This window comes from Buceros rhinoceros, unplaced genomic scaffold, assembly GCF_000710305.1.
Source record: "Buceros rhinoceros silvestris isolate BGI_N320 unplaced genomic scaffold, ASM71030v1 scaffold15575, whole genome shotgun sequence".
In the NCBI taxonomy this organism is placed as follows: domain Eukaryota; kingdom Metazoa; phylum Chordata; class Aves; order Bucerotiformes; family Bucerotidae; genus Buceros; species Buceros rhinoceros.
Window position 1 is genome coordinate 41,687 of NW_010413646.1, and position 27,217 is coordinate 68,903.

General features: G+C 41.4%; 1 protein-coding gene across 1 annotated transcript in view; it reads right to left on the bottom strand.

Moving 5' to 3' along the window:
- Positions 1 to 23,553, bottom strand: part of LOC104494057 (metallophosphoesterase MPPED2-like) — a 37,236-nt gene extending 13,683 nt beyond the window's left edge. Inside the window, exon 1 of the mRNA XM_010136841.1 lies at positions 23,426 to 23,553. Within this exon, the coding sequence (XP_010135143.1) occupies positions 23,426 to 23,553 (128 nt within the window). The remainder of the gene's footprint in view (positions 1 to 23,425) is intronic.
- Between the last annotated feature and the right edge of the window lie 3,664 nt (positions 23,554 to 27,217).

Here is a 27,217-nt window from a genome sequence, read left to right on the forward strand (position 1 = left end):
GGGAAAGAGGAAACAAAAGGAACAAATAGCTGGCTGAAATTTTGATTCTCTTTTGCTTGTCAACTGCGCATGTTATAGAATGATGCTTAAATGCTTGGTTTCTTCTAGTAAACATGGTCAAAGTACACTAGTTGCATTACATTTGAAATTATTTTTCTATGTGCCTTTTGTTATCCCTGCGGGAAATGTAACTTGACAAAGCTTCCAACCCAGGTGGATATGGATGAGGGGTTTTTACTAGAAGACCTGTTTCTGCAATAACAACACAAATTAAAGTTGGGCAAAACCAAAATAAACCAGCAGTAAAGACCTCTTCCCCAACACACTTAGTTGTGCACGTTTTTGATCCATCAGGTCAGGATGTGTGTTCGATGTGTAAAAAACCAAAATCTGTACAGGTGTAATTACATCCAGTAGCTTCTGTAGAGTATTTTATAGATTTATAAAAACAGCATTTGGAGAATACTGACTGAAAGATGGCTGCCTTTAAAACAAGCAATCTACCTTTCAGTGAATTGTGAAACAAATATTGCCAGATATAATTTAACATTACAAATAAAACACGTGAACGAAGTCGTGCCTTCCTGTCTTGCTGGTGAATTTGGTTCTTGCTCCTAAGAAACAGCCTCTAGAAAATCCACGGTTTTGAATGCTACTTAAAACGGAATTCTTTAGTATGGCTAGAGTCTGTGTAGGTCCTCCAAAAGGCCATGCTGGTCAGAGAACAACGCGGAGGCTTAGTTGTTAATAAACGCTGAAGCCACGAACCAAAGGAATTCCAGATACATATTTTTATGTAGAATTTCAGCACCTTTATCTAACTTTGTGTCTGCACTCTGTAGTATGTAACTCAGTGACTCCAACATGAAAGGTGAGTCTTCTCCCAGAGGCTTACTTCTGACTGGGGACTCCATAAGAGCTGCCGAGCCAATGTACCCGTTCATCGCTGCCCAGAGGGGCCACAGCCCCCCATACACGCACCGTCAGTTCTCCTACCAGCTCCAGCTCTTGTAGGCCATATCTGTTTGTATCCTGACCAACACGAGGGAGATCTCTAGATGATGTCACTACTCCTGGAAGCCATCGTGCAAAACCCAGCCACAGACAGTGGAGGAAAAGGCAATAGCTGGGCTACCTGAAAGGAAATCACTTTGAAGACCATCCCCTGAAAACAAGAGACCTGCTGTTTTATGCTTCCAGGAATCACATCTATGTTTTGAACCACCTTAGGAATGAAACCCACCACCAGTACTCTTAATCTCTCACAGTAAAATGATGGTTAGTACACGCTAAAAAGGACTGCGAGTTATAAAGTCTCTCAAACAGCGGGCTTACATCAGATCAGAGCCAGATTTAGCTCTTGGTTTTGCACTGCCTTAGAGCTTTCCATCCAGGACTCGTCCGTTCTCTAGCACATAGCGTCAAGAAGAAAAGATTTTGGTGTTTGTGCCCTTGTGTTCTGGGTGTCTGGGTTTACCTTCCTCTTCCCAATCTAATCTCCAGAGTTAACAAACCAGTTTGCTGTTTCAGAAAAGTGAAAAACCCCCAAACAAATACACTAAGCACAAATCTACATCACAATCACAGGAACTGGAAGGCTTTCAAAAACTCTTTTCAAGTGCTTGCAAGTAATAATTAATTTAACCTCAGAACCAGGCTGACTACACCAAGAATGAATTTGCGAGAATATACGTCTAAGTAACTTGCTTAGAGTGAATCAGACGTACAGACAGAATACTGCCCTCCACGACCCTCACTATTAGTCTGTAACGATACGTCAGATACTCTTATCCTCTTTAGTGATTTCAAACCAGACACTGAGATTGCTTATTGCCAGATGGTGCTGTTTATCTATAAATACCATCACTATTTTTATTTATGTTTTGCTTAAAATGCTGCTTAGCACTCTTCAAGAAGAAACAGAAACTTTCCAGAACGCTTGCTAAGAAAACCAAGCAAGGTTCACACGTATTAGTCTCCCATGCACGCACAGCCCACAATATTTAATTGTAGGAACCCGTAATATAATCTCCTGAAAATTTACAGAAAAGAATGGCAACAGTTAGTTATAATTAGGCCGCAGGATACTCCCAGCATTTCTTGTCTGTTTGAAGTCTGTGCTACCTTCCATTTCAGCTTGTTCTTGAAGCTGGATGTAAAGTTGCTTACCCTCGCCAACCGGCCGAAAACAGCCAAAAAAATCACAGAGCTTCCAGTGTCACAATATGCACTTATCTGGCACTTAGGTACAGGATAAAGCATCATGGCTGGACTTTACACAATAATAAGTATAAGTTTTATATACTCAAGTATAAGCTTTAGGAAATGACATTTATTTAAAAGATATGCAGATTTGCTTAATTTTCATCATTTATTACAGCATTTGCTTTGTGCAGAAATTTAACATCTGGCCTATTCAAAGTTTCACCTCTACTGAAAACTGTGATCCTACTTCGGAGTCTCCAGGAAGAGAAAGTTAGCGACTCCTGTCCAATCGTCATCAAAAAACATTGTTACTTTATTTATCAAATTCTGTCAACGAAGAAACTTAAAAAAAAAAAGTTATCTGGCGAAAGGAGTGATTATGGATCTCCAAATGCATATCACACCTCCTTCTCAGCTCAGGAAACCTCAGGAGACTTGTATGCAAACAAAGTTCACACGTACAAAAAAAATCCTATACCCGATATTACATGCATACAGCGCGTGCATGTGTATAAATACACGTACAAAAATAGATTTATCTCCTGTTGGTCTGCCTGTGACAAGGAGCCCAACAAACAACTTGGGGAAATGGCGCAGTGCACTCCCAATGTAAGCCAACGAAAACTCCAGCTGCTGTAGCACTCCAGCATGATCCCAGTAATATAAGCTAACATTTTCGGGTTATTACCTGGAGGAGCTGTCTTATGTATGAGCCAATTTAGCAAATCAATTAGAGAAATGCAGTCACTTGATCAACAGATGACCACAAAAAGAAAACCAGAAGAGACTGAGGGAACAAAGCATATGAGGGTCATAAAACGAGCAGAAGCTGCTGAAAAGACTGCAGAGCGTGTTTGGCACCACAGAGATAAAGGAGCACTATTTTAGCTGAAAAGGATCTGTTTAAGCACGGATCACTCATTTTCGTTGTCTTCAAGATCATTAAACAAGGAGCTCAGATTACATGCAGGTCAATTGATACACCATTTAATTTTAGGCTCACCCACCTTCATGTTGCCCCTTCAAAGAGGTTCGTGGGAGGTGCAGATTGCCACAGACTGAATGCGAGTTAATTTGACTCTTTTGGCAGAAAAAAAACTAACCTGAAAACTTCAATTAGGTATCAATGTAGTAGAATTTTTACCTTAGTATCAGTGAATCCATCTGGTCTACAAAATGCTATTCATGGTCTTTCCAGTTTTCTCCTTGATGGAGAGAGGATTTTGACCCCCACATCTCTCCAAGACCATGTGCAACACATAATTCCCCTCAAGAGAGCGTTAATTAAATGCAAATAAGTGCAAGCAAACAGCAGGAAAAAAAAGTAGAGACGATGCCTTTTTCATTGACCTCCAGTCAAAACTGCAGGTTTTATGAAAAGCTTGACTTCCCTCCTGGTTGGACTGGAATGTAGTTCAAAAGCCACGGCACAGCTGGCAGACCAAACTGCTTCTCCCGGAACCACAAAGCGCTGGCTCCAGTCAGGGGCACCAGCCAGTGGGCAATACGCTGGCTGGCCTGATGTTTCTGGTGCTACGAATGCCATGCTATAGGTTCACAATCACATATTCATCCCTTGGGATCACATAAACTCGTGTTTTTAAAAAAATACACTTTCAAGGAAGAATTGTGGGCTCATATTCTAAGTTCTCACCTGAACTAAATTTTTTACTGATGAGTTACAAGCCTATCAACTAGGGGTTTATAATAGAAAGGCAGACTGACATTTAAATAGAGCAGCACTAGAATAATGGCTTTATGTTAGTATTTTATGGGAGGCTGAATAACCACAGAGTTAACACACTATTTTCTGGCAATAAAAAAAATCTGTTGAAAACAAAAGGTCATTTTATTAGATAATGTAAACGAACTACATTTGCATTGTATGGTCAAACAGTAAAGGATAAAGATTAATTCTTAGAAAAGTCAGTATATCAGGATGGCTTGGCTTCAATTCTCTAGCCGCGATGTAAAGCCTGCGGTTCATAACCCACAGCCGTATATCGCTGTACACCGCAGGTTTTAACACCGGCCCCGGACTTCAGCCTGATCTGATAAAAATCCGAAACTTGCAGCAGGCCATTATGTGGGCAAACTACTCATTTCATATTCACCTCCTTGTCGTGTCAGTGCAGGGGTCATCTAAAGAGGGGGCCTAATTAATCAAACTGTCAGAGCCAATGAGGAGGAGCATGTTAATAGGACTTTTATTTCACCCAGGAAAGCAGTGGTCTGACAGGAACCAGAAAATATGGCCTTGATGTTGCTGTTTATTAGCAATGCTGAGACTGGTGGTAATCGGTGCCAAGCAGCCTACGTCTGACAGAGCGCTGGGTGTCAAGAACCTGCACCAACGAGAAATCAGACTGACAGGAGGCAAGAACCTTAGCATATTGATAGCTCCTGGAGAGCAGGTATGGTTTGGAGGCGATCACACCACCAGAACCTGCACGGGACATGTTGTGTTTCTTCAAAAGTAAGGGAAAAGAAACCAAACCCAAACAAACCTCAAACCAGTGCCTCCCCCTCCACCCCCCCCGAACACCAAAACTCACCAGCTATTTTTCTGCACTTAAAGGTGAGGCTTTGAAATATTCAACTCTGACCTAGCATACGTAGGCAAACTCAGTAGCACCCGCACAGAAAAGCCCTGCATTTGGTACAACAGTGCTGGACTTAAAGGGTTGCCTTGATGGGATCCCACGGTGGTACCCAGCCAGCACACTGGCACAGTCCTGCATCTCTGTGGTGCTTTGAGAGCGCTGTCAGGATTGTAAATGGTCTAAGACTATTTGAACAGCTGACACTAACTGTCCCAGATCACTGCTGAAGCGGCTGTTAGGTCTGACACACGATGAGTTAAACCCTGGCCCCACAGAACACAATGATAATGCTACAATAAAGGCGGTGAAGATTTCAGTCCTTACCCAAAGTCTTTCCACAAAACCGATGCTCTTAACACGAAGTGCATACCCATAGTAAAGAAGAAAACAAGCATATCTAAAAGGGGGTGAGTGGGAGATAGAAGAGATGCTCACAGTTTTTGAAGGGCACTGGACTCATTTTAGCAGCAGCCATGGCATTTGCTGTGTGGGTGATATATGTAAAATTTTAAATTAATTATTTTAGTAATGCACCCCTACGTGATTTCTCAGTCTGCAATGTATTTTATACTTCAGGCCATGGTAGGCTTTATAATTAAGTACTTTCTGAAGCCATTTTAATTAATTTTTTTCCCCCAACACCATTATTTCCAAATGAATAGAGAGCTAACGTTAAATAGCCTTCTAAATAGAGAGCTGCAGGAATCTACTCTTGTAGGATAAAGCACTCAGAATCATGCCCCTAGCAATGCCCCCAGAAAGGTTTAAGCAAAGAATACAGCAGCTGAAAGGAAACTGCCAAAGGGGAACCCGGGACACTGATGGGGCACGCAGATTCCTGGCTAGTCCAAATTTTTCTTAGTGGAAAAGGAAAGCTCTTGTGTTTATGGCTGCTGCCATGGATCCAAATATCCTCATCCTGAGCAATCTTTTTTTTTTTTCTTTTCTGAGAATACTCCATTGTCTGGATCTTCCTCCTAAAGCCAACAATACTAAAATTAGAATCAAATGATGCAGAACTGAGTTCTGTGCCTCTCACTTGGGTGAGTCAGCCTCCCAGGCAGCCGCACTCCATCCCAGAGCTCAGTGCAGGCTGTTGGAAAGGCAGGAGCCCAGGGTAGTCCTGCCTGCTGCACTGCAGACAGCCATTCCTCACTAGAACAATGCGATCTACAAAGACTAGAGAGAGATGTCTGCAGTAAGATATTTTTCTTCTGGCAGCAAAACCACTCGGAAAAACTCCTGCCTCTTTCCTGAGCCTCCTGAGCACAGCTCCTCCATGCCACAGGCACCGCTCCCTTCTGGTGGTACGGGTGAGACTGAGACGCAGTCACTGATGTCACCCATGTTTTAAAAAAATTGGAGTGTATTTTCAGTTATTTGGGTTTACAGGATTCAAATCTTCAACAGCACAAATACAGGACTAGAGAACAGTAGCACTGGCTCAGGACTGGTTATTCAGGGCAGGAACTGCTTCTCGTGGCAAAACTCAAAGCTTACCCTCAAACTCCACCTGCACATATAACAATGCACCCCTACCGCAAAAAGGAACATATAAAGAATTAATAAGACACTCTTCCCTTCCTAATCTTCTGCTGTTGACAATGTCTTTTTGAATGGCTAAAATTATATTTATTTCCCCTTACAGCTTCATACTTTTTAATTTAAACATAAGGCAGCCCCCTATACTTCACAGAAAACACGTCAGGTTGAAAGTAAGTGAGCAAGCTCATGTGTGGACCAAAAGACTACCTTTCAGAGCTTCAGACAGCCGTTCTCACAGCTACAACAAAAATAAATGTTGGTGGGTAAAATCTTAAAGGTTATTTGCCTCAGTTTTACATTTCTCAGTGGCAGCAGTGTTAAAAACTTGTATTAAAGTCAGCTCACCATTAGCATGTGAAATAGCACAAAAATCTGGAACTACATTAATGTCTTAAATACTTTTAAAAAGTACTGAAGAAGGTTTTTCTGCCATTGACAATGTATTACTTAACCATTAACACAGTATTTAATTACGGTTAGGATTTTATCACCTAGATTGTACTACTAGTTTGGGAGGACGTGGGGCGTTGAATTTTTTATAATGTCACACCTTCATTTACTATCATTGTGTAGCCAGGCTGTGACCAAGCACTATTTCTTCAAAGGCTTTGTAAAAGTGTATTCTTTAAATTGCTTGTCTAAATTCATGGAGATATTACTCTTATTTCGAAACAAAAGAAAATCTGCACATTAATCCCAAAGTCATTGCTATAGTACCCCTGTTTACAATATGACAAAGAAACAAGTCCTTTCTTACAGCCTCATTAAATCTAAGCCTCATTTAACTACTAAGACATTTTTACAATGGGTTTACTGACAGACTATGATCAATGTCTGTATAACATCCTCCAGCGATAGCCCCGGCTATAGCCATGACCACAGCGTGTGTAAATACTGCATCGGTTGTCACAATGGGCTGTCCTGAATGGTAGGAAGTGACGTAACACTAAACCCATTTTTACTAACCCCCACATCTCCGTAACTGTTTTGTTACAAGTTTTTTTGTTGGTTTCTGTTTTGTTTTGGGGGGCTGCTTTGTTTTGTCTTCTCAGGGGGAAAAAAACATTCCCCTTAAAATGATGAGAATTAAGATGCTAAACTCTTTTACTATTACAGGATACCTTTGAAATTTTGACCTAGGCAGAAAGGTTTCCTGAAATTTGATTCTTTAGAGATAAAAGCCTTGGCAGCAGGATGAAAGCGGCCCCACCCTTTTTCCATGTCAGAGAAATGAATGGAATGGCTTATGAATGCATGTAAGTCACCCATTCAGGAGCCACGCTGGTGCCTATTCGTCCTGAAATATCAGTGTTAGGTTACTGTGCAAAGCAAAATAACCGTTAGCCAGCATGAACTCAACCCACAAGAACAATGAAGGCCAGAACACAGTTCAGAAAGATCTAACAAACTTTTCTAACTTCAAGGCAACACAAGGAATCACAAGACATTTCGGTGGGAATCACGTTCTCAAAACACCTTCAGAAACAGTTAGCCGTTGTAACTTACTCTGGCAAGGAACAGAGATCAGGAGTGCCGAATTCTACAACAAACTAAACCTGAACAGGCTCAACTGCTTTTCTGTTCGTGGCCAGTCTCGGATTTAATTTCCCATCAAATGATACCGCAAAGCTGGACATGGTAAACCGACAGTATTTTCACTGGAGACTAGGGTCTGACATTCTGTCTAAATTAAATTTCCCAGTTGTCCCTAACACTTTTTATCTTATTTCCATGCTAGCAGTTTGAAATGTCACTATGTATTGCCACAATGACAGGTGAGCAAAGGCACAAGAAAGCCACAGAGCTGTTTTCTCCAATGGACCATGCCTGGCAAATGTGAAAATTCACTTTTGCCCCAGTTCCTGGTCCACTCCCAGGCATTCATGGCAACAGGGGTTAGCTCTGTAACGTGACTTCATGCAGGCTGAAACACAGGGCACAGTTAAGAAAACCTTGTATGCATCTATGTATGTATCATCGTGGCTTGGCTTCGCGAGCGAAGATCTGGGAAGGGCTTTTCCCACGCTCACTGCAGGTGATGAGTGCACCCTTCGGGGCTGTGCAGTGGGTTTTTTAGGTGAGGCGCAGCGTGCGCGGAACTGGCTCCACCCTTTACACCTGAGGTTCATCTGCCAGGGCCTGGCGAGCTTGGACGGTGACAGCGAAGTCCTCGGGTCGTAGGTTTGGTTAGAGTGTCCTTCTCTGAGATGGATGAGCCTTACAGGGCTAAACGAGCTCCATCTGCCCAGGTTTGGGGTCCTAGGATGGCTGCCCGAAGGCTAGTGAGCCCATCCTGCCCGTGGACACACTTTGTCTGACCCTTCAGCTGAGACCTGTCTGGCCTGGGAGACCCCACCGGAGGCACATGCCACCACCAGCACAGCTCTCAACCTCACAAGGGCACGCAAGCTCCTTCCCCATGACAAGGGGGTGCCCGTGAAAGAGTCGCTGCTCCACCTCCGGACATCACAGACCCGGGCACGGGGCAGCCGGGGCTGCCAAGAACGGGAGTCCTGGAGGGTGATGTATGTATACACACACACACACACTATTACAAAACACCACTAAGGGCCAAGTCTTGCAAATAGTTTTTACTTTACTAGCACAGGTTATCTCACTAAGGTTAGTGACAGAGTGACAGCAATAAAATCCCTGCAGCACAGCAGACCAAGCCATGCAGCCATAAAACGTATTCACGTGGGTGAACAGACTGAGGCTTGTGTGGTATTGATAAAAAAAAATCATGAAAGATCTGTCATTAAACGTTTGTGTAAGAGATGATGCCACCTGATCACCAGGATTTCAGAATCCGCAAAGACTGCCTTTTGGTGACAGAGGGGAGAAGACCATGCTAACATTTATCATTACCCTAACTTATGTGACTAACAATGAATCGTTCTAAGGCCAATTTCAAGATCAAACTCTGACCTCAGTTTTTTCTGAATAGCTTTTTCTTGCTGTAATGAAATAATAATCTCGCGCCTTTAGAAGGCACCTACTTTATCTAGACTTGCTCATGTCTGGTAACCACTAGAAAATATATAAATGGGTTTACATTACCAATTAAAACCTAAATATTGATTACTCTCTTCCATTTCAGTAACTGCTCACTCTGACTCACACTCCCGTTTACCTCACCTTGATGAGACAGGAAGACTTGCCACTCATGGCAACGAGTCCTTCTGAGCAATGCTAAAAATGGAGCAGTGAGCATTTGTATGCAGCGATCTCCACCTAGAAACATCAGCACCCGTATCAGTGTGTGTGAAATGCTGGTCTCATTGAAGTCAATGCTCAAAATTTCACCCATGATTTATTTTTCAATAAATCATCTCTCGCCGTTCTGCTCTTCGATATTGCTTTGCTTCTGAGAGCGCAGAAGATAGGGTAAGGTGCAATTCTATTAGCCACATCCACTTTAAAACGTCATATTCTACCCTCTTCATAAGGCCCTGCTGCCATCCATTCTCTGATACAAGCCGTTATTCAGCCTTCACCTGTCTTTATCCTCAGAAGAAATAATTTTGATTATCTCAATACTTTGGTGTAAAAAAACCCCGGAGGTCACCGGGGTCTCTCTTATAAGCATTAAGAAATAAACTTTTGAGTAATAGAGGTACAGTAAAGATAGAGTTCTGCACCACACGCTGGCTAGTTTCCCCCGGAGATGCATATCTATACAACTATTTTCTTTTCTTTAACAGTACACAACTGAGGCCCCAAATGATCAGACTCTTCCATGACTGAGATGATACAAGTGAGATATACTGTATTTTGGGATATATTTTCAGAGCTCAATAGTGGGATGCATCTGAAAGCTTCCTCTCCCAGGGATGCAGGAGACTACCTGCCACCTGCCCCCAGAAGACCCATACCCTGAACCACTTCCTGAGCTTAACGTTCCTTTGCTACAGCTGGGAGAAAGGAGGGGGAAGGCAAGCAGAAGACTGCAGATGGTGACTTCACTATACTCCAGTGGTTAAAAAACTTCCTCAAAGTCCTCTTCATTCAGGATACAGGAATGAAATAGTATTTAAAACCAAACAAAAAACTGCGGAATAGCTTCACCAACCCCACAGGTTAGGACAGTAACTCTGTGCCTGAATGGACAATACACATGAAAGATTTTATATTTTTTCATATATATATACACACACACACACACACACACTCTCTTATGAACAAGGTATGCTCATTACACGCTACACAATTATAATAAAGAAAAAAGTGCCTGGGAAACGAGCATGATTTGGCATGTTGAATTTGACACACTCACATATCAAAACATACAAGTCCTCATCCAAATTTGTTCATTGAATGTTAGAGCAGTTCAACTCCTGCCTGCAAATATGAATTTTTGAAAAGCAGAGCAGTATTTAACTTCCTGTTCCAATGTCTAATTACCAAACTGCAACTTGTCTTCAGACGGATGAATAGCTAAGTGTTTAAAATACAGTCCATTGTTGGCTGTCATCAGGACTGAGTTTTCCACAGCGCTTAACACTTTTCAATGCCTAAATCACTGTCACAATAGCCTTACTGAGGTAAGTTTATCCCTGCTGTAGCTGTATTTCTTAACAATGCATCAGGAACAAATAAGCCCTGTTACTACTAGGTACAGTGACTGCAAGTCTCTTAATACCAGAGTCCTTGTCAGAGAATTTAGCCATTCAAAAGTCAAATGTTTGGTACCATCTAGTTTGCTGGGCTTCTTTATAGGCAACAGAGAGAGAGAAGCCTTTGCAAAGGGTACAACTTGTCTACAGGCTGATGTCTGAAGCAGCTGGGATGGATTGCAGGTGCTGCGTTCTATCCTCTTGAAAAAGGATACTGGGGAACTCGTGCGTAGCTTCAACTTTCCAATTTTAAATTAAAAGAAACTCCATCAAACCTCCAAACCCTTAAAACAACAGCTAAAAATTTACTATACCTTAAGGAACATCATACATTATATAAAAAAAAAGCCTCTGCAAAAACACGGTGAGAAAAGTGTTTGTTCACATGAGCGTGCATGTATATATACAGCATATAAAATCTGACACCTAAAAAATACATATATCAACTTCTGGCAATATTGAAAACCCTTCAGCATGTTTCTTCTTTGAAAGTGTGCAGCGCTTATAAGAAGGCAACTGTGATACTGCTCTTAAGCTATTTTAGTAAGGGCCCTTGACAAGCTTCACATAAAATATTCAGCATTGATGCTTTCAAGTCCACACAATTTAACTTGAAAAGCTCTCTGTCTTCAGCCCACGTTATAAATAGGGTTATTATAAAGGTGGTGTGTGGATTAGATTCTTCTCCTTATCCTTCCCATCTGCCTTTCTAAAGCGTGATATCATTGCACTGCATCACAAACACAAGCAAAGATCGAAAACTACTTCTTTTCAGAATTAAAATTATTTAGCTTAAGTTTTAATAGGAAGTTTGGAAGAATTTCACATACTCTTTCAAACAGTTTTGTTTCCATCTCCAGCAAGTAACAGTATGGCTGAAAAGCACCTGCAATTACAAGGGCCCTCTATTTATTTAGTCCTCTAGCAAGAAAATATATTGCCCATGCCTTTTATTGAGAAGGCTTTTGTTTTCTAAGCTAACTTTTGAAAAGAAATCCTGGCTTTACAGAACTGAGAAGCCAACGCTACTGATTTCAGAGGGAGCTGACTTTTTCACCCCTTATCTTTATCTGCATAATGATCCAATACCTGCTTAATGTTAGGAAGTTCTTAAAATAATACACTGAAATACTAGAAAATTTCTATGCTGTAGAAAAGAGAGCAGCCACAGAACTTTTCAGAGTCTAGCTGCAGTGGAGCATTCTTTGCAGGAATTAATAAAAGCCATTTTCATATTCTTAGAGGCCCAGAGGCTTCAGTATATTTTTCTAAGCCATTTAGATGCCACAGCTGGCATCAAGATGGAGATATGGTTGAGCCTGTATGCTGTGTTCCATGATGTACATGTGCAGTCCTTAATCAGGCAGAATTCCAAGTACAGTATTCAAATTTTTCTCATCTGTTGCCCAAGAACTTCAGCATCAAGCACATAATTTAAAGCCTGCTGAGATCAGTGGAAAAAATCATGGGGCTTCAGTAAGCTTTGGACCAGACTCTGGGGACCACAGTCAGAAAGTTGTCTAGGTCCTAAAAAATGCATCCAGTGAGTTTTCCAAAGCACCGATGCAGCCTTTCTGCAGATGCTGAAGACTCTTTTATGACGGCGTGCTTTCTGCACAGATTTTGAAAACAAACACATTCTCAGTGGAACTCTGCCAATTTTGCTAGCCCAGCGTCAAAACTTCTAGTTATCTTAGTTTTCCTCTCAACTTTTCTATGTTCCTATCCTGAACTATACTAAGCAGACATTCTGTTTCTTTGGAAATCTGGTGCCTCTTTTTTGCTCTCCTCCTTTCTGCTCTCCCTTCTCCCCCCTCTCAGTTTGGTACATCTGGGAATTTTACCCTCGACATTAGAACTTCATGATAAAATAGATACTAATAACACTTACTAACTTCTACTCACATAATGCGAAGATATTTTAACTTCTGTTGAACTCAAGCTATAGGAAATGGTGATTTCAAGCTGGACATGATACACTATATGGTCATTGAGATACCTCCTATAAATATTTTAGATGGTAATTCTATTCTTCCCAAAGAGAAAATGACTTAATTATCAAGGCCTTTTTCTCATGCTATTCGTGGAAACAGATACACTTTTAAAAGCATATTTAAAGATACTAAATTATGAAAAGCAGTTCACATAGGCTAACTATCAGAGATAATTATTTGATAGTTCATTATGATGACTACAGTAGATTTATTTATAGTAAGTGCCATGTTTTTTAACACGGTACCAAAAGCAGATACTCCTTCCTAGCCAAAAGAGCTTCCTTTGGCATCAGCAGACTGAAAATCACCGCAACACGTTAGCCCGGTCCTGTTAAAATCCAGACACACTTCTCTTTGCTATATCAATACTGAGCAGCCACTGCAATCGATTTCCTTGACCAAAGCCACACAGGTCAGCCGTACAAGAGCTATGTATGCACACAGGCAAATATGGTTTGTCATTTTCTGTGTTTTATAATCTACCATTTAACCTGGAAAAGCACGTTTACCAAGTCCTCTACAAGCACAATGTCTTATTTTAGCTGGGGAGCATCAGGCGTACAATGCAAGGTTTATACATTAACTTCTGCTTGACTGCAAAATATATGAAAACAGGGTGAGTCCCTGTCAGTCTGCGGGGAACAATGGTTCTCTGTCTTCTCATCCCAGATGTGACAGTCGTTTACAGGGACTGAAACGAGGAGAATTTTGCTCATTGATTTGAACTGTATCTAGATTTAATACCAGGTGACTATTGGCAAGACATTTACTGTGGAGTTATGGCACAGCATATTTCATTAATGATAATTATACTAAAACCTCGGAAATGCATGAAGGTGGAATCAGAAGGACCAGGACAAATGCTCACCAAAGTGAGCTTGGGATCATACCTTGCTTACAAAGCACCATCTTTTTTTAGAGCCACCAAAAGTTTACACAGGGGATTAGAGGCACGTTACCAATTATCTATATAAAATCTCCATGGAATAAAATAAAAAAAGAGTAGATCTGAATGGTGAAAACACAGCGAGGAAGGGGGAGAAAAGTAACACACACACACAATTACTGACAAGCATTCAGGGGAGCTGCTTGTAACAAACAAAACTTTTCACACTGAAATTTGCTAGATTGGCTCCTCTCCCTACTTTCAGCAGCCTCATCGCATATTTGAGAAATCAAGCATCGAAAGCACAGTCTGTAAACTCCTCTGCCTCAAGTTTTAACAGCACCTTTTCAATCCTGAACATTACAAACGCAGTGTGCGTGATCGGCCGCCACAGCACAGCAGCAGGAGATGGGTTTTTCCGTTCAGAGTCTGGGGAGTTCCCGGTGCTGCTTGGCTACCTTGAGGCTACCTGTTTGAAAGCATCACCACACTAATAAAAAAGTCTCGTTTCTGGAACAGAGGAGCCGTTTCTATACCTCTGCCAAGTTTGCCCTTTCTTGTCAGCTTTAGCTGGAGTAAAATGAATTCACCTGAAATATAACCAGAGTGGGGCCAGAGGACAGTGCAATATAATTAGAATCAGAAGTATTACAGGAAAGCTGCGATACCAAGGTCACAACCTCCCCCACCCCACTATTTACTCCAACTAGAATAACATCTTTTCCTCACACCAATATTTACCTCCTTCTCATAAAGGGGAAAAACAAAGTCTGACCAACTTTTAAATTAACTTACGTACTATGCCTCCAGAAACGATTAATACTTCTTGAAAGGTTAGTTAAGAACAGCAATGAAACCAACAAAAAAATGCAGCATTTCTTCCCAAACTACTTCTGTTTATTCCTCCAACAGTAAAATTTAATTGTTCATATTTAAGATTAGCTGCGACAAAATTACAATCATCTAAGATTTTTAATGCACTATTTGGGCATGACGCTTCTGTATGAAAGGTCAGTGCTTTCGACAGGTAGGCTGAAAAACAGAAGGAACTTCCATTACAGAAACAAAACAGGCGAACAAGAAAATCTGAAAGCGATCCCTGGGGAAGATTTACCTGCAGGGCTTGGTTGCTATCAGCCCTGACGGACTGAACCCGTCAGCAAAAGCACCACCCACATCCTTGAGCTTCTCCAGATTCTGTGAGGAGTATTAGGGCTTTCCAGAAGTCACAGCTGCACCCAAGTTGATCTCAATGTGCACTAGATGTGCTCCAGAATGCATCACACAACTCCAGGAGCTGAGAAATACTGACGTCTAGCTTACTACACATGCAGCTGCAGCTTGCAATCAGCGGGATGGCTTCGTCTTATTTTTTGCTAGTTTTTGCTGTTCATGATGGAAGAATGCTGATGCCTTTGCTCTCCTATTGCTTGCAAAAGGCATTCAGCCTCCAAAAATAACTTTTTAAATTTAGTGATTGGTTGCTTTCTGGTGTATTTTATTTTAGATAAGTTTCCACATGAAAGGATATTTTGGAATACATAATTAGAATAATTAACAACTAAAATTAAAATAAAACCACGGTGGAATGCCATTCGAAATCTTCAGCATACTGTCAGCATAACCGTCTCTCATTGTGTAACTACACCCAAGTGTCATAAGCAGCTGCAACCCCTAGCACAACGGGGGGAAAGAAAGACTCTACTGAGTAGAAAATCAGCTTGATGTGTGGCTTCTTTGTTCTCTTCAGCAAGTCTACCACAGACTTGGAGCAGAAATTATTCAAACAATAAACGGTGGTGGTGAGACAAACGTACATTTCTGATATAATTAGCATCGATTTTTATTTTGAGTTTTTTCATAATGAATTCTAGTTTATGTAAGTACATTATCACTGTTCTGGACAGCTAATTATTTTTAACATTTACGCTCAATCTGTAACTACCCACATGAAGTCTACACTTGCAATAATATATTAAAATCATTTATGTCCTAAAAATAAGCAAAGCTTAATTGCTCCTAAAAGTCAAGCCACCCAACTGGCAAAAGTCCTCAAACAAGCTCTTAGAATCTTAAAAGATTTTTACAGGATTAGTTTCTGCTTTTGAAGAAGATAACGTATTTTTTATTCTAGCTTGTACAAGTAGTTCATGATAATGTTTGATTAAAATGAGAAAACACAACAAAATAAAATGGGAATCAGAAAAGCAAAGGCACCACCTGCAATTTATGAATAAAAAACTAAGTATGAAAGACTAGGTCCCTTATCTCCGCAATCTTGAAAGACTAGCTTGACCTTGAACAATAGATCAGTTCAAAAACTGTGACAAAGGTAATACTTTGTCTTACAAGATATAATTTCCTGCAATGAACTTACTTTTTCTTTGTGCACTTAGAAGTTCTAAGGTAGTTTTATTCTGCTAAGAGAACGAATTTTAAACCATTCTCTGCATTCATTCATAAACTAATTCTAATAGTTTACATCCAAAGACAGCTTGAACTCATGATAAAAGAAGTTCTAAAAGCATAATTCAACACTTTATAACCAGAAAACATTTAAGTGTATATATGAAAAATATAAAGTGTAAAAACACAAACTAAGAAGGTAATGACCCTAATGTATGGTAGGCCATGCTGCTGTTCATTTAAATAAGACTCAGTAGCACGCCGTCCAAAGTAAACAGAATGAAATGCCGCCAATCAGTGACAATCAACCTCCTTCAAATATATAATCACTCACAGATTTTTAAGAAGCAAAATAGCAAAAAAAAAAGAGTAAAGCTAATTATAAGCCACTTAAACCAGCCTATCCTAAAAGAAATTAAGCACTTTCTTTTACAAAAGGGTAACTTGGCAAGTATTAGCATTTATTCTCCATCCTCTCCTGAGGTTTTTCCATAAGTAATACTGTCTACCCAATCTTTCTGCAGCTCCTTTACACCGCCATCCAACGCTCTACTTCCCACGGCATGCCCTCACTCTGCACCTTGCCCTGTTTATCTACCTTATCAGCTCAGGAAGAAATTTCGGTAAAACTCTTCCTCTGGTCACTGATATCTCTGGGAACCGAATCCATTAAGATATTTCTGACCCCTACTCATGCTATTTTAACTGTCTGTTGTACAGGAAGGAACTGATAAAAATAGGATTACAATGCCCTTGCAGATGAACTAGCAGGAGGCTTGATTGTGATTGATACCTGAATAAATATACGATAACAGGCCCTACATTTCAACACTGCTTCTGATGGAAGGTAGCAAGAAGTGTCGGTTTGTACTGCCTGAACTGCAGGAACCTTTTCTCAAATACCTGCGGAGTGCCTTTGACTGAGGACCGAATCTTCTGCTTTTAGTCTGATTTTAACTAGTGGTTATTATCTGGTAGGAATGCATATTAGTGTGATTTTGTGAGGTACAAAGGTGTATTTCTTCCCAGAAGTGCATGTGTGGCCCGGCTCAAGTTCAAATGAAGGTCTAAATTCTTCTGAAGTCTAAATATCTTCTCCACAGACACTCATTGCCGCACTGGAAAAATAAGCAACATCCTAGCAGGTCCGTGAAAAACAAATGGGCTGGACTCAGAGTTTGGGGTGGGAAGAAGAAGCCTGGGATTTCCTGGGTCTTTGAAAACTCATCACTTCCTTGGGAGAAGACCTTCTCAACAGGCATTTGGGTACAGACTTAGTCTGGGCAAGGGTTTCTAGAGAAGAGGCACAGTAGCCAGCCAATTCCTGCTTTTGGATAGCAACAAGAGATCACAGTATTTTCAGCCAACACTTGCAGATGGGTTTCCCGGACTCCACTGTACTCTAGTACAGAATGAAGCCTGTCTGCATTCTTTTAATCTTTCTTAATGAACTAATAATGAGTGGTGCATTTACCATCCCAAACTGAAACTTCAGAAAGTAAACTCGGTGCACAGTTTTTATTAACCTTTCTCTTTTTGGAGAAGAGGGCTTCAAGTGTCCTGAAATCACACGTTACCAGCTCCCACTTCAAGTAACACAGCTATCTATTCCACTTCGACAGGATCTCAAATACTCCCCTCCTTATCCTGCAAAAAATAGACACCTACTTAGCTTCCCAGTGCCATGATCCAGGCAAGTACTTTGGCAAGGACACAAAGTTCAGGCAGGCAAACAGTCCCGCTGGCTCCTTTGAAACCATTCACAAAAGTTAGTCTGCATCTGCTCAGTACCTTGCTGGATCATCTTGCTAAAAATAACTTAACGGTAATACTTGGCACTTTCACAGTGCTTCACGTGGTGAAAATACCATCCAAAAGACAAGCCGTGAGGAACGCGTATCAACAGTACGAGTGTCATTTTTAGATGGGGAAATTAAGGCAAAGAAACCAGTTACTTCCTGCTCCTCGTATGGTGATAGTGTCAGAGCTGGGACTCCCCTTTCCCATTTCTTCACCCATATGCTCCATCCTTCTGGCTTCCACGTGGCTCTCTAAAGGGGGGAACAGTCAGCATATGCAGCAGCTGCCTAGCAGTCTGCAGGGCTGCAAACAAACTTCAAAAATTCAGTTCCACTGACTACTACAGTCTGAAGCAATTAATATAGATCAAATACTATAATTAAAACCAGTCACATCACCAAACTGTGATATGTACCAGCACAGTAACATTCAAGAGGCAGAAGCACCAGATCTCCTTGAAGATACGTGTTTTTCTACTAGTGTAATAAATAACTGCGCTAACTATTAATTCTGAGGACATTTCTGACATGCACATGCTACCAACTCTCACAAAACACGGACACCTTTCTAGAGCATTCCCTCTCCACACTCCCATGACCCAACAGTTTGCCTCCTGAAGAAACCAAAGCATTTATTGTATCTCACTCTTACCCACTTACCTTTCTGAACTATGTCTGAATAAAAATTCTTTCACAGTGGTCACCTATGTGAATTGCCTTTCACGTACATACCTAAGTGCAAATCCCATGGCTTTCTGATGGGAGAGTATAGTAACTTCGCAATGGATTTATCCTCAGAGGTTCAACATGCTAAGAACTCAGGCCAGTCAAGTAGCGCTGCTTGAAAATATATCACAGCCACTTTCTACTACCTGCTCTCTGCAGAAGGCAATTTAGTTCGAATAGGACAATTAGTTGAAATCCTTACGTTTACAGAAGTACAAAGACACACACCAAACCTGTCACTACCTCTCATTATTCGCTAGTAGCAGATCTTACTCAAGTACTAACTCTGTTCTGAAGCCCTCGTTCAACAAGACAGTAAATCCTATTTTCACGCAGCTAGCGCTGGACCAAAACTTGACTGAATCCCCACACCAAAGCACTGCAGCAACAAGACGTGAAGCATTTACCCAGGGGAGACGCGGTGCCCCTCCCGCAGCCAGCAGATGCTCCCTGTTTTATGCTCTGGGGAATGAAACCGAAACCCGGCGGATTAACAGGTGACACGGCCGAGCTCAGACCCAGCATTACAGATTGTGGAACTGAGATTAAGCTGTTTCCCAGCCTTCCTCCCCCAATTTCAGTGCGATTTAAATGCTTGCAGGGTGACATCAAAACCACTGTGTTTAAAGTCCTGTAATACAATGCCTCACTGCTTCATGTCTCTGGAGAAGGTGCCCTCTTCAGCAGGGAGAGGCGAGGATCCCTGGCTGAGAGCAGCCAGTGATGTACGAGCACCACACAGGCCACGAGAGATTTCCTCCTTCAGGCTGCAGTACTGCCCAGCCCTAACCAACCAAGAGGTAGTAATGCATGCTGCGGTTCTACGTTACCATAGCTCTGGATTAGCACAGTCGTAAATCAGGGCTGTGACTCCTATTTTAATAACTTCTCTTCTCCTGGTTATGACAATTCAGTTGTGATTTGAACAGCGTGCCATTCCACCCAAGCTGTGATGAACAACCTCTCCACACTACACACTCAGTTTTTGCACGGAGCTTGTGAAAACAAGCAAAACATACATAAAAGAAACTGAAATTTTACAAGGGTGTTTTTATACAACTGCTGAAGACACAACTTGCTATTCCAGTTCATATAGATGTACACAATGTAAACGGAGAAAGTCATGAAGCAAAAGATTTCTCATATTGCGATTTAAAATATTTTTGAATGTGAATGAAATATAAATTCAGCGGGCTCCTAACCAAATGATACATACCCTCAGGCTGCATAGCAAGAAAAGCACTTAAACCCACGGTGAACTTAAGCAAACACATAAATCTTATAAATTTCAGAAGCAGGAAAGTGTGCAGTTAAAATTAAGGCAAGAGTTTACTGTTGCTTTGCAAACAGGTGAATGGAATTTCAAATAGACATATATACAGATATAAAATCACAGAATAACAAAGCCATGATGACTGCTGACAAACAAGCAATAGACAATTTGAAGCTGGAAATATTAACAGAAGAATTCTATTTGGAGTACTTTTGTTCTTAAAATCAGATCCTGGAGAAGCAGTGAGAAACATGGTGCTGATCTGTACACTGTGAATTAAGGAGTGATACTGAGAATTGTCTCCTAGTAAGTCTAAATTCAGCACAGAAAAAAATTATGGTGTAATTGGGGTGGGGGGTGGAGGAGGTGTAATTGCTCTAAGAAAGGAGAATTATAGCTACTCAGCTGCTAAGATTTCAAAGTGCTCCAAAACCATAGCTCTATTTCAAACACATGTAAGTCTTGTAAATATATTGAATTCAGTCAAGTCAGTAGATTAAAATAATATAGTAGATCATATCATTGCAGACTTTGGTGAAGTGTGCTACAATCCCTTTTCAAAAACGTGAGACTGGCTCGCCTGCGAGGACTACCACACGGATGAATAGTGGCTGAAGGGCTATAAACAAATAGATTGCAGCAGCACAAGGGAGGTGCTACTGGATTGCCATGGGGATTGGTATTAGGATCAGTTTTATTTAACATCTTTATTAATGATCTGGAAGAACGGGTAAACAGTACATTAATTAAATTCACAGATTTCAATACAGTGAGAGGTGTTGTAAACACGACAGCAAGGAAAGAAATTATGCAAAAGGAGGTTAGAAACACTGAGAGCAGGAAGAAAACGGGATTTCTTCTGAAAACATGCAGGCTAATACATCTGAGAAGAATTAAAAAACATAAATAATCAGTGAGAGGAAGAAACCTGAAAGCTGTTAAGCTAAAACAAAAGAGCCAGGGGAGGCAGCTGAACAGCAAATTATGTATGAGCTTGCAACATGAATGGGAAAAAGAATAAAATGATCTGACATCAAAATGATGCAAGGCTGGACTTTCTACAGAAGTAATGAAATGAAATATACGGGCACCAAACTACATCGGTGTTTCAGCTAGCCAAGTATCCCCACTCCACACACAGTATCACCAGTGATGGCCATGCAGAGTACTGGGGTTTGGTTCTGAGCCTCTTGTGACACTTTAAAAAAACCCACCAGTCAACCACCCACCCAGAACTCAATATCCAGGAATATAAAGAAACCCCAGCAGAATTAACAAAGAGCAAAAGAGAAAAATCTGAAAGGATTACAAAGCCTGAGTATATAGTGTATTGACACAAGGCCTGAAAGGTTTGAGAATAGAGACAACTCGAAAGGTGCAAGAAACCTCTAGGCTCTTCTCATCAGTTATGGTAAATTTCCATTTTCTTTAAAAGTTAAATGAACACAGAAAGAATATAAGTGGCACATTCATTCCCATTAGCAACACCAAGGAACACTCTCAAAAGGAATTTACCAAAACTCCTTTTCTTCATTCATTAAAACTGGGCAAAACATTCAGAAATACAGGGTAGGAGACAATCCTGCGATGGTAGAAGGCCTTAACAGGTCTTTTCCATCTCTAACTTCAATGATTCTGTAAGAGACAGTAAGCAGAGAGACAACCCTCTGCAAAATTAAATCACTGGGAACCAGTTGGAGAACGAAAATTAAATCACAGTATTTTTGCTTTGTAAGTATTAGCATTAATCACATGCAAAAGTAAAATATTAGTTAATTTGATTCTCTGTGCCTTCCAGACTCTGGTCGAAATGAATCAATGCAGGAAGAGGGATTTCTCTGATAATTGGGGAAATGATAACGAGGGAGGAAAAGAAAAAGACTGAAGAATAAAACCCAGTAGAAATATCTGGTGAAAATAAAATTGCCAAATGAGGACTAGAGAAAACCATGTTAGGTGGCCTGTTTCTTCTGACTTCCTAATAAGAACAATAAAGGAAAATTTTGAAGTGCTGGCTTTGCAACAGCATTGTCCAAAGACAGCTGAAATTGGAAATAAAATCACCTTGGACAGTACAAACTATAACTACTTTCCGTGACTCTTACTACTAGTCTGGAAATCTCTGGAAAACAACTTCACTGTGAGGCACCTTCCAAGGCTGAGCCCTCTAACCCCTCAGGTTTGCTGCTGGGAGAAGTCGGTGGTAACCCAGAACTCCAGCTGCCCGTTGACCACCACGATAAAGCACGGGCACGATGAATTTGCAAGGCACGGTACGTTCGGGAGCCCCTTCTCCTTCACTGCTGTGGGACAGGTTACTCGGGTGTGCGTAAGCCGCTCACTTGGTGGTTCCTGCCAGGATCCTGTCAGCGGTAAGGCACAGCCGAAGGCGTTACATCTGCACTGTGTCGGCCGAGGGACGGAGGGAGGTGTCACGCTGGCATTTAACTCTGCTCTTCAGGCCATGAAAGGTCAAAGCGGACAAACCACAGCCTAATGAAGCGGTTTGTGCTGGGGGCAAGGCAGCACAAAGCCTTCCAAACTACCGGTTAAATGACGGCGGGAGGCGGAAAGGGACCAGTTCTCCACACTGCCAACAAGAACTCAGGTGTGCACTTCACCGGCTGCCAAAACTGGGCCTGTTCTGCAAAGGCTGGTAATTTTGGCTGTGCACTAGAGAAACTGAGGCACATGCTGTGGGAATATAGGAAAACCCGGCATGAGCACGGTGAGAGGCAAGCACTGCAGCTGAGACAAACCCTGCTGCCTCAGGGCCGGGGTTCTTTCCAGACAGCAGCCTCAGTTCTTCAGTTCAGTGACAGTCCGTCTTGAGAAGGCAAAGAAACAAGTAATCAGCATAACAAAAACCAAAAAAGAGAAGAAACAGTACAGAAAAAAACCCTAGAAAAATCACTAGGATCTGGTTTGTTTCTTCTGATATGTTTTAAAAATAGATACTTTCCTCCTAAAGGGAGGAAACACTGTATTTAATTAGAAGTATAAATCATTACACTCCTACAGTTAGTAATATCTTCTATAATGAAACTGGATTAGGTTCTCATTACAAATGCCGTTTATCGTTCAAATTTTACAGTAAGTTCTAATAATGGAAGCACTACAGTTCAGTTTGAGGGGTTTTGTTTATATGCCACCAGCTCTTAAGATTATCTCTTATTATATATACATCAGCAGAAATCTTGTCTGGCTTTCTACTCACTGCAGAAAAATCCACACGCTCGTAAACGACCCCCTGAATGGTATGGGGATTGATTCCTCTTTAAAACTCTATAAAAGACTTTAAAACCTGGCCCACTATCTGTGGTTGAAACTTGAATTTTAAGACGGCGCAGGTTCTTCTCATTCAAAACGCACCTAAGCGGCAGTTCTGCTGTGACAGGATCCATCCTGCAGCTGCCGCTGAGCTCTCTGTACACGTGCCGGCGCAGGTTCTTCTCATTCAAAACGCACCTAAGCGGCAGTTCTGCTGTGACAGGATCCATCCTGCAGCTGCCGCTGAGCTCTCTGTCAACGTGCAGCCACAAACGTCACTAACTTCAGCAATTTTCTGTAGGACTGCAATTATTTTCCTCCTTCTATTTTCCCCATCCTACAGCAACACAATCAAGACATAAACACAAAGCAAGTGCAGCAGACACATCACTGATTTCATTGCCATTTAAGGCAAGCCGAGCAGTTCTGTGCTCTGGACTGATGAGGAAAGCACATTAAGCTCTTGCAACAGCCCATCCAAGTAGACCTGTTTTGCAGCCTGATTAATAGAAACAACCTCTAAGGACTAATCACAAGTCGAGCCCTGTTTTGTAGATTAATAGAACAAAGGCACAAGAGAATAGGGAAGGTTACAGGCCTGGAATATAAATAAGACAAGGTGTACACTCTAGGTAGTTTGACTGCTAGTAATTGTCAGCTAAAGGCACAGCCTTACAGCGAGCTCTTGCTGTTCCACGCTAAGGCAGCTCACTTCCAGATGGACAATCTGCCCCTGCATCTCTGAATATTTTCTCTACATTTTAACTCCAAAATTTATGAAACAAAATACTCCCCTGAAACAAAGCGTACTTTCACCTCACGCTTCAAGTATTAGTTAAAGTTTTCTTGATATCAGATGATTATAAAATCTGCAGGAACTACTTCCAGTTAAACATACATGGATCAGCAATTACAATGCTGGCATATAACGAATGACCGTTAGTCGAACTGCTGCCACTGCAGTACGGCAGCAGATGCCCAGACCCAGCAGAGATCCCCCATTTCTCCTCTGACCCTGTGAGGAGGTGTGCTGCTCCTGCCGTGCCCTCCTGGCCAGTGGAATTTGCCAGTCCTGAGCAGGATTCCACTGCATGAGGAAAAGGTACTCAGCCAGAGAAAAGCCCTACAACTGAATCCCTTTGAAACAAAATGCAAGACAACGTACTTTTTTTTCCTCGCCTGGAGTTTTGCTAGTGTTCAAGAACAATCAGAAGTTATGTATGAACTACGTGCAGCATTTACACAAACACCATATAGAAAACGATGGAACTTTTTCATGCCTCTGAGGAAAACTACTCTACTTCTGAAAGTATTCAATTTGATCGGCTATAACAAAATGTAGTGAAGATAGTGGCAACACAAACCGCTGTGTCTGTGCCTGCTTGAGAGTTCAAGAACAACTGCAGGTACCACTTGTAGCCAATGCTTCATTAAACATGTGCAATCTGCTGACCAAAATCCCAAACGAACTAAAAAAGCCCTTCTAACCTCAGGAAGGATGGATTTCATCCTTCATGTTATGGAGTATCTCTTAATCTACAAAGAGATTAAACAATATTTTCAGAGTTATTTATACTGACTTATTTTCACATTTTCTTTCCCCAAAGCTCTACCTCTTCTAGTGCAGTACATACACACAGGAGGTCATTCCTGAACCTTATAAATCTAGGAGTTTATTACAAAGGATCTTCAGGTTAGGCAATGCAAGACATTTGTCCTTAAAATGGTAATTTCTGCTTTTCTCAGTGAATACAAAACCTGTGTTATATTCAGAAACAGAAGAGAGAAACAAACTTACTAAGAAGTGAAAAAACATTCAGGTACCCATAACCCTGGAGGTTATGGTGTATCGGGGCATCCCATATTAAAAAGGGGAAGCCTGCGGCTTTCAGACTGGCACTCAGTTTGCCTCTCTCCTCCATTTTCTTGCGATGCAGGACATGGAACTGTCCCAAGTAGCCCAGATGGAACACCAACAGAGGTGTTAAAGAGAACACCTTTCTTGTAGTTTCTTTTTATTACATTCCCAGTTTTGGAAACAAGATGCATTAAAATCTGTGCAAGGAAAATGAGACTGAAAGAGTCATCTCTCCTTCTTACATAAAGCTTTCTTACGCAGTTTGAGGCGATGCACTATCTGTGTCTGCATCACCAGGGTACAATCCCGTACATGTTACTCAAGACAGCATACAGTTAGCAGCTGCAAATACCAGCTTTTGTTAGTAAGATACGCTGATTCACACAGGTACAAAAAGCCAGTTTATTTCTGAAGAACCAGACCACACAATTCTCCTGTCAGTCCCACCCATTCAGCAAAGGCTGCTGAAGCATCACAACGAAGGCGAGAGCTCTCAGAAGCAGAGCACAAACAGGCCGGCAGATCTGCAGATACAACACTCACATACTCATGACATTACTTGCAAAATAAATATAATGACGCACTTGTCAGATGATTGATTTCAAATCATCACGAGCTCATTTTCTAGGAAGCATCATTTCCTTTGTCAGATAGCCATAGGCACAGGGTTTCTAAGCATGACCTGCGTGTCAGCGTGAAAGACAAACAGCTAAGCACAAATATTAAAGGGTACTATGTTTAGTGTTTATCTAAAATGCTAAAGAGGAGGAACCTGCAAGGGCATTACCAGGTGGCAATTCCCATTACTTTCTCCCAGGTACACTGTGCATGCAGATCGTAAAACCATGTCTGCAAAACTAACCGAGGAGGCAACAAGGCATCGTGGCCTGTGAGCCCTTCTGTACTTGCTCAAGGGTGTGTGTGACTCAGCTACGAAGGCACAACAATAAGCTGCTGACATCCTCCTGCTTGTAACCCACTGTCTAAGCCTTCCCTCCATGTACACGTGCACAAACATAGCTCTCAGCCATATTAAGATTTTGATATTCGACCGGAGGAGTCCGGAATGTCAGCAGCTCTCATACTTCAGATGCACACAAACCGTAATGCAGACTAGCACTTGAACATTTTAGAGGTGGTTATAAAGCGGTCTCATTGATTTTCAACTGAATCCACGAGTGTTGACCACTCTTGAAACAAGGTGCCAGATCTATTCTACTGAACAGATTCTCATGAAAATCTGATGAATGTAGCTGTCACTCTTGACCTTCACGCCTATGCTCAGATTCATGATCAGAGTTCTCTTATTTGAAGTGCCTGTGCAATTTTTGCTTTATGTCATAGCCATTATGAATTACTTTAAGCATTTTATACACATGGCGGGGTTAAGTTAACATTCTGATCAATAAGTATTAGATAAATATGACCCAAATCATCTTCAAGATAGTCATAAAAAATCCTATCCCTCACTGGGAGCTGACAAAATCCAGTCATTTGGTACTTGACTTACTTTTGTATTAAAACTAAATACTGTTTTCAAACATAATTTCTCTTGTTCCTGTTGCATTTTATTACCATCATATCATGTGAGCTTTAGCATCAGCTCTACCTGAAGCAATGGAAATTCTTCCAAATTGTTTCCTCTTTGTCCTCAATAGATGAACTATGAAGCAAACCACCTGTAGACTACACCCGTTTCACACACCTGACAGTACACAGAGACCTACCTTCTTCGCTCTCACATCCTCCAACAGTTTCTTTGCCTGTCAATCAAAGCATCCAGCTGTTCCCTAATTCTCCTTTCTTAGGGTATAGGGGCAATGAAGGAAAGAAAGTAATGAGGCTTGAAGAGTATCAACCGATGCAAAATCTGGTCTGATGTCAGCTTGTCAAAGCTTGAGCCCCTCTCTTACTTCTCCACTCTCCTACTGTGAAGGAAGTTGTCCTTGACTGAAGTAATTTTTCAGTTAACCTTAGCAGCATGGTATTTTTAGTTGTGTCTTTCTTCCCATCTGCACTACGCCACCACAAAGAGC